The sequence below is a fragment of the Bolinopsis microptera genome, chromosome 12 (genome assembly GCF_026151205.1).
Source record: "Bolinopsis microptera isolate Bmic1 chromosome 12, MBARI_Bmic_1.0, whole genome shotgun sequence".
Taxonomy (NCBI): domain Eukaryota; kingdom Metazoa; phylum Ctenophora; class Tentaculata; order Lobata; family Bolinopsidae; genus Bolinopsis; species Bolinopsis microptera.
This window is the reverse complement of record NC_087083.1, coordinates 2,391,854-2,403,862: the sequence shown is the minus strand read 5'-3', so window position 1 is coordinate 2,403,862 and position 12,009 is coordinate 2,391,854. Positions and strand designations below refer to the sequence as shown.

General features: G+C 40.4%; 2 protein-coding genes across 7 annotated transcripts in view; one reads left to right on the top strand and one right to left on the bottom strand.

Annotated features, from left to right (window-relative positions):
- LOC134823993 (inositol-trisphosphate 3-kinase A-like) overlaps nt 1-12,009 on the bottom strand; it is a 110,065-nt gene that overhangs the window by 24,562 nt on the left and 73,494 nt on the right. The window contains exons 2-3 of one of the 5 annotated variants that reach the window (XM_063835618.1): nt 10,979-11,064; nt 10,361-10,666 (exon numbers count right to left, since the gene is read on the bottom strand). The exons of the other annotated variants lie outside the window; for them this stretch is intronic. Coding sequence (XP_063691688.1) covers nt 10,361-10,666; nt 10,979-11,047 — 375 coding nt within the window. The 5' untranslated portion in view covers nt 11,048-11,064. The remainder of the gene's footprint in view (nt 1-10,360; nt 10,667-10,978; nt 11,065-12,009) is intronic. 5 annotated transcript variants of the gene reach the window in all.
- The window catches only part of LOC134823994 (arginine kinase-like), a 97,835-nt gene continuing 88,271 nt past the window's right edge, over nt 2,446-12,009 (top strand). The window contains exon 1 of one of the 2 annotated variants that reach the window (XM_063835620.1): nt 2,446-2,458. The gene's annotated coding sequence lies outside the window, so the exon portion shown is untranslated. The remainder of the gene's footprint in view (nt 2,459-12,009) is intronic. The other variant, XM_063835621.1, reaches the window with a different exon arrangement.

The following is a 12,009-nucleotide window of genomic DNA, read 5'->3' as shown; positions in this document are numbered from 1 at the left end:
GTAAGACCGCTGTCATTTGGCCACAGAGGACCAACACGGAACCATGTTATAAACTACCAGGTGTCCATGTTTTACGTATGTAATTACGCAACAATCATAATAATAATATCTATTGTACATCGTGCTATCATGTGAAGAAATGGCGACAATAGAGGTCACTTCACTGAACAAATTTTATGCGGGTGAGCTTGTTTGTAAATACATCACTAACCAATCAGATCAGAGAGCTCTATTTTGCCCACATGCTTGCCAGCACTGTGATAAGGCGAAGAAGAGAAACAAATGAAGTAAAAATAAAGTGAAAACAAAAAGAACAGGAAAGGAAAAAACGAGGAAAGAAAACGAAGCGAAACCGAATAACATGACCAAACAGGAGAGCAACATGTACGGAGGATATACTCCAACCACAACACCATACAAGGACAAATGAGTCCTTTCATGCAAGTTAAAAAGATCAGCTTGGCACGATGATGGAGTACATTGTGCAGGGCTAAATGGGAAATTGGCGGGTGATAAGTGTGGAGATAAGTTTAAATACATAAATAACCAATCATAGAGCTCTATTTCGCTCACGTGGGGCTCCATTAACCAATCAGAGAGCTCTATTTCGCTCACGTGGGGCTCCATTAACCAATCAGAGAGCTCTATTTCGCTCACGTGGGGCTCCATTAACCAATCAGAGAGCTCTATTTCGCTCACGTGGGGCTCCATTAACCAATCAGAGAGCTCTATTTCGCTCACGTGGGGCTCCATTAACCAATCAGAGAGCTCTATTTCGCTCACGTGGGGCTCCATTAACCAATCAGAGAGCTCTATTTCGTGGAGATAAGTGTACTTTATTTGATAAAGATAGATAAAGAATGAATTATTGGATAAGAAAGGCTCAGAATTAATAGATATGTTCTAAGTTGTTGGTGGCTAGATAAACTGTAAGTAGCTATGGAAGACTGCGCACAACCTGTAAATATTCTACCTCAGTCCTACAGAATGCACAAACCCCAAATTGTGAGAATTCTGAGCTACTCCGTACTATAGCCAGAACACTAGCAGCACATACCCAAATTAGTGAACAGAAAAGTTGGTGATTGGTGAATTTACAGGCAAACAAGGTGAGAACAACCGGTGCACGTACCCAGAGTAGTTTCCGAGAAGCCGGACCATTCCGAGCTCAATTCAGTGGAATGGTCAGGCTTCTTGGATACTGTCCAATCCGGAACATTTGTGAAAGGATATGGCTGCTAGACAGTGCCAGCATCTATTTCTTTTGATGAAAAACATAACTTCAAAGAGCCACAAACCAACTAATGAACAAGGAGATGTTGCGCTGAACAGGGCACGCCCACTATGGAGCTGATGGGGCCGGGGGGGGAGGGGCTATATTTTTTCTTGTTCAAGCTTTTCAAGAAGACAAACAGTGCTCCCTCCCTCCTCTACCCCTCCTATTATAACACCCTCCACTAGAACTAACATTGTAAGACTAACACTCACAAAAAAGGGCGCTCATTCCAAACATCAAACATAATATATTATATAAATCATATAATGTAATATATAATATAATATATTATATAAATTATATAATATAACATAATATATAATATAAAACTATTTCCATAATCTACAACGCTGCAACCAAGATTAGCCCCCCAAGAATTGCAGGACTTTACAGATGTTCAATGAGGGGGTGCGGAGATTTATAAATGTCTGGCAACATGTTTGGGAGATATTATAGTATGCAATTGTGCAAGGTTATGACGGTAAATATTATAGACGGTAAATATTATAGACCTCTACCACATAATGATGCCCCGACAATGGTCTATAAATAGACTATCCCTTACTTAATACTTAGTCCTATAACCTACTATCTGTAAAACTAAACACCACCGCCCATATAGGCCCGTTTCAATAGTACAATTCTTGAAGCACGACCACATTTTGAATGGGACAGGGTGGTCTTCACTAAAAAGTCGACTTTTTAATGAAAAGAAAAGCGCTGACCTTTGTCCAGCGACAACTTCAACTAGGAACAGTATTTTTCGATGGAACTAAAATCAGCTAATAGATATCACTCCCCTCTATTAGAAACGACTAAAAATTGATTTCGAGGAAATTTTCAACCACAATCATACCAAAATCTGCCAGATCTATGTATTTAAAAAAACAAGAAAAACTTTGAAGAAATAGTTCATAACATAAATCATAGAGAAGAGGCTTCAATTTCTAGAATGAAGATTTCTAACAGGATGTTTTATGTTAGATCATAAATAAACGGACATTTTAGACATTAGTAGTCTGTACTAGTATTAGTACACTTTACAACGCATAAGCTGTTTATATGGCCATTACAAAACCTGTTAAGCTGTTAAGACACATAATACTACTAGTGTCTAGCAATAGCAATTGGAAAACAGTTTTTTCAAACACTGATCGTGACCTCAACTGCAAATAATTTGAGGCTCTAATGTAGTTTCACGATGATTTCAAGCCTTACGTTGTGTGTTTCCCTTCGTGTCCAAAAGCATTATACGTTACCTACAAATGTCCATTCGAACAGGGTTAATAGATGAAGCAGGCCCTCAAATATTTCTAGTCGGCTTATCAATCAATTAATTTGGGTCAAAAAGAAAAACAACCCGACAGAAACTAATACAACAAAGTAAATAATGCACCAACGTACGTGAAAAGGTTTGATCGCACGATTGGGTAAATTCAAACCTAGCATGATTTTTAGAGAAATTTTGTGAGCCCAGGGTGAGCCTATTTCTTACTTGAAGGCTCATGTTCTTACTAGAGATTATAAGATATATATACATATATATACTATATATGTATATTTTTATATTCCGACAGGTGCCGACAGAACAAAAGATAAATATTTGAAATATTCACGTTCCACTTTCAGCGCTATTAAGACATGCCACGAATTCCAGAAGTTGGTTATTTTCTAGCCGAGAATAGAATGAACTATGCTGATAACGGCAAGACACAAAACCTATCTAAACCTTCATTTCATTATGCTGATAACGGCAAGACACAAAACCTATCTAAACCTTCATTTCACTATGCTGATAACGGCAAGACACAAAACCTGTCTAAACCTTCATTTCACTATGCTGATAACGGCAAGACACAAAACCTATCTAAACCTTCATTTCACTATGCTGATAACGGCAAGACACAAAACCTGTCTAAACCTTCATTTCACTATGCTGATAACGGCAAGACACAAAACCTGTCTAAACCTTCATTTCACTATGCTGATAACGGCAAGACACAAAACCTGTCTAAACCTTCATTTCACTATGCTGATAACGGCAAGACACAAAACCTATCTAAACCTTCATTTCACTATGCTGATAACGGCAAGACACAAAACCTGTCTAAACCTTCATTTTGACACCTTCTGAACCATATTGACATAATATTCTAACACTACACATTGTAAAACCGTGGTTAAGACTTAAGCTATATAAAACAATTGCTGATGTTACACAACACCTCAGTAAGCTAAACACCGCCAATCACCATGGTTATACCAGCATATGCCTGGGCTAGAGAACAAGGTCGCGCCATAATGTCTCGCCATGGACTGGACACTATGGCAAAACAAATATGAGTGAAATATGATAAAGAATAGTAAAATATAATAAAGAATAATAATATATAATAAAGAATAGTAAGGAATGTTATTAATTAGTAAGGAACGGTATATATACTGCTGACTATAAGTTTAATAGTGGTGTTTATTAAACTTCAATTTATCACTATTATTATGAGTAAAGAATAGTGATGTAGTTAACAACAGCATAATTTGTTCACGTTACCATGGGACCAATAAGGACTAACTCTAAGGGTACGTGAGAAATAGAGGAGCTGTGATAGTTTCTTCACAGACTTTAACAAATCACTGGACCCAGCAAAGCAAGATCAATCGGGAAAATGCCCACGTAACCTCGTAATCTAAACTTGAATCTATATTTAGTCGGTCTTCCTCCGCAGATGATGCACAATCCAGGGCAATTTAATTGCAGTGACCCGTCATTAGCGAAAAGAGCTCGGGTTAATCCAATTGGTGTTGCCGGTCCGTAGCCACGTGACGTCACACCACGTGATTGGTGTTCTGGCTTTCTATTGGTCGAGAGGGTTGGTTAGAACACCTCTGATTGGTTAAGAGCGGTCAGATCACTATGGGGAGCGCTGCTATTGGTGGTTTGGTTAAGTGGTGGAGATGTGATTAATGAACAGAGTTGTATTATGTTACGGGAGAAATGAACTGTAGTCAGTGAGGAGGAGGGTAGTTAATATGAAACCAGTAGCACCCATGCACGTGTGAGTTTACAGAATATCATCCACAATCGTGTGGGAATTAACAGAATATCACCGCAGTCGTTTGAATTTTAACTAATTTCGAAAAAGTATCTTCGACGGAGCAAACGGTGATTGACAGGAGAGAACAGTTACTTTCATTTAAAAATATATCACTGCTTTTCTAGCTCCGTAATATTCCAATTTTGTAATAGAATGTTTTTAATTTACCTTGAATAAATTTTGATAAATGAATAAAACATGAACTCCTTGAAATATACCATTAGTAGAACCAGGTTAAAGCACAAAATATTCATAATATTCATGCTTGAGTGTGCCAAAGAATCATTCTGTCTTAGGAATAATTACCACAACCGAATGTAGCCGGAACACGACAGGAGAAATTAAGGGAACAATAGTAAATTCCTTCCGAAATAGATTCGCAAATAGGTCCACTGGGAATGGCATTGTCATGCGCATAAAGCATGAGAAAATGCGGCGACAATTTTATTTGAGAATGAATACTGTACAACACAATATGAATACTGTAGGGCGAAAATATTTTATCCAATGTAAACCGTGCTGTGCGTGTGGTTGGAAAAATACACAGCAGATTTGAGTAGATTTGAGTAACTGTGAGCAGGCGATAAAAAACAAAAGTTTGGTAAATAAGAAGATAATAAAATCAGCTCTGAGAAATAAATAAAAAGGATCTGCGTCCTTGATTCAGATTGAAGAAAGACCGGAAAACAATTAAACGCCTTGCACAAATACCCGGGCAGACCTCACAACAATTTCCCTGCTAACTACCGAATAATTAGTCGTAAGTAGCGTGATTAGAAGCCTGTTCACGCCGCCGGAAGCCATGGTTCGACAAACGGATCCAAGGAGCGGGTAGTTGGTGACTGGAGACTGGTGACTGGTGACTGGTTCCTGGAGACTGGTGGTTGGAGAGTGCCGAGATGATTACGTGACGAAATAAAAAAGGGTAGGTTGAATTAATTGTAGATCAAGAAAAGGAACGGAGGAGAGAAAGAGCGGGGAACAAGGAACCAAGTCGGGCAATCAAGCCGAATTTGGAAGAGAGAGATTTTCTCTATACCTCCAATCATAGCTACAAAATTTTCTCAATTATCCTCGGTACCGGATAATAAGTATTCGCCATTCAACAACGATTTGTAGATACTTAGATAGTAATAATCACGAAGAATCCTCCTCGGGTTATTTGTTACTGGTTACTGGTTACTGGTTACTGGTTACTGGTTACTGGTAACTGGTAACTGGTTACTGGTTACTGGTTACTGGTTACTGGTTACTGGTTACTGGTTACTGGTTACTGGTTACTGGTTATTTGTTCTCGGATAAAATGAAGGTGGTTATTGCAGCCTACGGAGCAAGAACAGGGAAGAAAGGGAGGACCAATTATTGGTGGTTCTGTGACGTTGAACGATGCAAATAATAACTTGTAATAACTACTCATAATTACTACTCATAATCGCTCTAATAATTATGGTAAATATTATAACTAGTGCGAGTAATTACGAGCACGAGGCTGGGCGTCGGATGGAGGAAGAAGTTCAATGAAAGGAAAAAGGAAGAAAGGAAGGATAAAAGTAGACAAATGTTGGGATATAGGAATAAAATGTCAGGTTTAGTAACTATAGGGAGCCGGTAAGTGAGCCACCACTAATAATTATCCTCAATATCTATAATTCACAGCTAATGCAGTGTAATAATTCTCCGACCAGCCCATGAATTCATGTAAAATCGACTAACGAGTAGTCTACAAGCAGGCATTCGAATGTTATTTACGGAGTGTTGGATTATCAGAGAGAGAGGGAGAGAGAGAAAGAGAGAGAGAGAGAGAGAGAGAGAGAGAGAGAGAGAGAGAGAGAGAGAGAGAGAGAAGAGAGAGAGAGAGAGAGAGAGAGAGAGAGAGAGAGAGAGAGAGAGAGAGAGAGAGAGAGAGAGAGAGAGAGAGAGAGAGAGAGAGAGAGAGAGAGAGAGAGAGAGAGAGAGGGGGGGGGGGGGAGAGCTGTTGGCGCAGGGGGGGGGGGAGAGCTGTTGTTGGCGCCAGTGTGAATTGTAGTAGTCTATGATATAGTCTATGTAATAGACTGTTAAACTCAGTTATAGACTACATTTGAGTCAATATTACAGCTAATGACTGCAGCACGTTTTAGCAGTTTTAAGAAGATGAAATCACAGTGAGCTCACGAAGACCGCCTCACAAGACTGCTACTAATGACTACTAGTGACAACTAATGACTACTAATGACTACTAGTGACCCCACTACTAGTGATAATAGTTCATAGACTCATCCTCAGCATCTCACTCGGTCTTATAATGGTACACAGAATAGAGACCTCTCTCACTCGACTAGGCTAGCTCCAGATGCATACTAAAACTTCGAGAAAGATCCATGTAATTGTAAGAACTCGGGAGAGGGGAACAAAACATGCGATACCTTGAGAAAGATACATTTTTAAGAACCTGGGAGAGTTTCCAGATTACTAACTGAGAAATGAGAGTGCTCCAAAGTCCATATTTAATTTCAGGAAACCACAACGAGTTCGAAGGATGTCAGCAGAAGATAAACTAAAACTGTCCGCTGATAACTACAACTAACAGCTAACTATCAACCCTACAGACACAGAGAGAGATCTGACCCCCTATCACTAGGTAGCAGATCTGACTATCAACCCTACAGACACAGAGAGAGATCTGACCCCCTATCACTAGGTAGCAGATCTGACTATCAACCCTACAGACACAGAGAGAGATCTGACCCCCTATCACTAGGTAGCAGATCTGACCCCCTATCACTAGGTAGCAGATCTGACCCCCTATCACTAGGTAGCAGATCTGACCCCCTATCACTAGGTAGCAGATCTGACCCCCTATCACTAGGTAGCAGATCTGACTATCAACCCTACAGACACAGAGAGAGATCTGACCCCCTATCACTAGGTAGCAGATCTGACTATCAACCCTACAGACACAGAGAGAGATCTGACCCCCTATCACTAGGTAGCAGATCTGACTATCAACCCTACAGACACAGAGAGAGATCTGACCCCCTATCACTAGGTAGCAGATCTGACTATCAACCCTACAGACACAGAGAGAGATCTGACCCCCTATCACTAGGTAGCAGATCTGACTATCAACCCTACAGACACAGAGAGAGATCTGACCCCCTATCACTAGGTAGCAGATCTGACTATCAACCCTACAGACACAGAGAGAGATCTGACCCCCTATCACTAGGTAGCAGATCTGACTATCAACCCTACAGACACAGAGAGAGATCTGACCCCCTATCACTAGGTAGCAGATCTGACTATCAACCCTACAGACACAGAGAGAGATCTGACCCCCTATCACTAGGTAGCAGATCTGACTATCAACCCTACAGACACAGAGAGAGATCTGACCCCATATCACTAGGTAGCAGATCTGACCCCCTATCACTAGGTAGCAGATCTGACCCCCTATCACTAGGTAGCAGATCTGACCCCCTATCACTAGGTAGCAGATCTGACCCCCTATCACTAGGTAGCAGATCTAACTAGGGGCTAATGTTTCTCCGACACTGACCAATGTGACCAGACCTATGTGGCATGGGGCTAGCGCTGGAGCGTTAACGAACGTGTAATTTGATTGCAATATCACAAATATGGGAAATAAGTTTTAAGATTAATAAGGATAAATCAGACTACCAGCGAGGGTTTTATTAAACACATATAACATAACTAAATTTAAAAACTTAAAATAAGATTTAGCGTCCAGGAATGCGATTAAACGGAACTATCCCCGTTAAATCCAGGTCACAGACTGAAGCAAATTATATTAACACAAAGTGAGGGCAGTATATATAACACACCTTCGACTGGTGGCCAGGAAATGGGAGCCAATTAGGAGACAATCGTGACAGGAACAGTCACGTCGTTAAACAGATCATTCCGTCCTTTCGTTGACTGGACAATGACTTGATTGCTTAATTGGTCCCTAATTAGTGGGGAATTAGTGATCGTGGACTATGTGAGAGGCGTGGGGTGACACGGGAATTCTGATATTGGTAAATAATAGCGGGGGTATGTACGGTTGGTTGAGTTCTGGGCTGTTTCATAGGATGAGATTAAAAGAAATATTTGTATAGCTGGGAAAGCAAATCAAGATCCTCAAGTGATGTTCTCTCAAGTTAAAGGTAGCAATTTACAGTACTGGATATCAAGATCCATTATCCCCAGCCTTGTTTGCGTGAGTAGTAACCCACTAGGAAGAGTGACACGCCACAAAGGGGGGGGGGGGGGGGGGGGGGGGGGGGGGGGGCTCTTATCACTTTTCATTTTAAATACGACCGTTTTTGGCGGGGAAAATTGGAAGATGAGAATGACACAACGAGCTTGTCAAATGAAACTGCACTGTCACAATGATGTAGGTGCCACATGAGATGTTATCAAACACACTTCTCCAGAAGAATAAAAGTTGTCCTTCTTGCACAACTGCAAACTTGTCACATCAAAACATGGTGCAACCGTAACCATGGCAACCGCCCATGTGACAGCCAATCAGAGAGCCTGTAAACACGTCATGTGACGTGGTTGAACCAATAAGAAGATACCACGTGGGCAGAGCTATCACGTTGGGGCGCTGGCAGGGAGTGGTTGGAGTAAAGATGAGCCCACAGTGCCATTCAATGTGCCCATCTAGTTTAGGTAGACTCTAAGTGATAGTTTAGACTGGTGCAATGGTCTCAATCTCATGTGAGGGGGAAATGTGGGGGGGAAATGTGAGGGGGCAATATGATATAATATTATAAACGTGTTGGAGATGAGATTTTGGAAGCGTGTACGTTTAAGAATAGGATAAGTTGTATGTATAAAGTCTACTATATTCCCAATCCCCCACAAACACCACTACTACTGCAAACAAAGCAAATAAAGCATATGTATATTAGACAAAACAACGAAACATCGTATTTCAGAATTCTCCACAACTTGAACTCAACCAGTTCCAGCTTCAAAAAAAGCAAACCTGACCACTAATGTCCACCTCTCCACCTCAAACAACTCATAACAAGCGAGAGAGAAGATGCACCGCTACAGAAGACACCACTTGTATAACTCACAGCGCTACAATATATCACAGTACTTAATGTCCAGCTCCTCAACAAGCACAGAATCACCGACACATGTGCCTGATCTTACATATTTTTAAATTGCATATATAATGATATTCACATGAATAGCACTATTCAAGTGTTGCGTAAGTGTAACCATGTCTCTGCGCGCTGGATAAGTGAAATATGTAAAGATATGTTATTATGTGTCTCTGCGCGCTGGATAAGTGAAATATGTAAAGATATGTTATTATGTGAATCTGCGCGCTGGATAAGTGAAATATGTAAAGATATGTTATTATGTGAATCTATCACATATCGTTATGTTCAATGTTGTGTAGATTGATATTATCGCGCATCCTCCGATAGATAGTAATTACTAACTAGTGAGTAATAATTACTAACTAATGAGTACTAATTAATTACTAATTAATTACTAATTAATTACTAATTATTTACTAATTAGTGAGCGATATTTCAAGAACATTGGTTGTTAAACATCTAAACTCATCATTATAATAATTTCGTATCTGAAAGAGATGTAGAAAGAGTACAGAGGTATATGTCATTATATATCTTCCCACTGATTGTAAAATATATTCTTGCACGCTTAGAATCCACTGCGCCAGATAGTACAGATATTCAGGAGTACAGTTCCCGTTCCAGCACAAGAATTCAAGCTGATTCCTCAAGAACTTTCCTGGCAAAAAACCAATAGGTATCGATAAATAAGGTCACACAATTAGTAATCTCAATCAAGAATCAGACATTTCTATCACAAACACACACTGCACACAGAGCCACCAAAAGTAAGACTATGTATGTCATTGAGGGGGATAGGTTCACAGAGAGTGAGATGATACAACCAGGAGAAGAGTAAAAATAAACCAGGGCAGCCGGGAAGAGTAAAACAAGAGGTCAGGTACCAGTCTAGGAGTTTTTCCATTCTTCTTGACGGGGCACACATTCTCTTCTTGGAACTTGATTTTATCTCTGGTACTACATCGCTCCTCCTCCATAATGCTACACTCGTCCTCCTCGTCCGAGGTATCACAGGTAAAGATATTCGTGCTGTTCCGTTTCGAGAGATCCGGTTTTTCCCCTGATTCAAGCGGGGACCCGGATTGTTCCCTGATGGATCTCAGCTCCTTCGCTCTTGCTTTACGACGGTCTTTTCGTAGATCGTCCTTGTTCCGTTGTTCCGTTTCATACTCATCGATATAGGTGGAGATCTAAATTATAGGTATGGGTCATGTCTTCGAGTTCTGGAATATTCCGTGATACTCACACCTGTAGTTTGAGGCTCTGAAATCTGAATTAGAAATTGTAGCTGTAGAGGCGTCCAATCTCATTTGTGGCTTCACATGTGTCCTCGCGCGTATAAATATTTTCCGCTGTCCGTTTTATGGCAAATTTTGTGACATTTGATATTTTTCATATCATGATCATTAGACATGCAAATACTTGCCAACACGAATAACCAAAATAACTTTGCAGACACAACGACAGAGTATAAACTATAAGCTTATAAGTAACCAACTCACCTCCTCGTCTTCATCAGTGTGATCAACGCTCTTCGATCTTCGAAATCTTCTGAAGCGCAACCAAGGCATACCCAATCAGAGACCAGCTATATCGTGAGGATGGCAATTAGCAATAAATTAATTAACTGATCGACATATTTTGTTACCAAGAAATCCCAGCTATATTGTGATAAAAAGAAGTTAAGAATGTCATGACAGTATCAAATTACTGTATCAAAACAACTGCAAATAAATGAAGGAGGGTTACGGTATTCTCCGATTCAAATACCAAAATATAGTCCAGGAATCATTAAAATTGATTCGATAAATTTAAATTAGGCATTTCCTGAACCAGGAACTAAAAGCGGAAACTCCGGACCAGTGGACCTAAAACGGAACCTATCTCACGCTTACAACGCAAAGCAACGCCTACCCTTAACCCTAATGTCCACCCTAATGTCCACCCTATTGTCCACCATAATGTCCACAATAATGTCCATAATAATGCCACCCTAATGTCCAGTGTCAACCCTCATGTCTACCCTAATGTCTACCCTAATGTCCACCCTAATGTCCACCCTAATGTCCACCCTAATGTCCACCCTAATGTCCAGTGTCAACCCTAATGTCAACCCTAATGTCTACCCTAATGTCTACAATAATGTTCACCCTAATGTCTACCCTAATGTCCAATGTCCATCCTAATGTCCAGTGTCAACCCTAATGTCAACCCTAATGTCTACCCTAATGTCTACCCTAATGTCTACCCTAATGTCCATCATAATGTTCACCCTAATGTCTAGTGTCAACCCTAATGTCTACCCTAATGTCTACCCTAGTGTCTACCCTAGTGTCTAATGTCTACCCTAATGTCCACCATAATGTTCACCCTAATGTCTAGTGTCAACCCTAATGTCAACCCTAATGTCTACCCTAATGTCTACCCTAGTGTCTACCCTAATGTCTAATGTATATCTACGGACAACAAAATACCCCACAACAGCAGGAACAACAGCAGGAGAAACACCAACAGGAGCGTGATCTCTTGACTA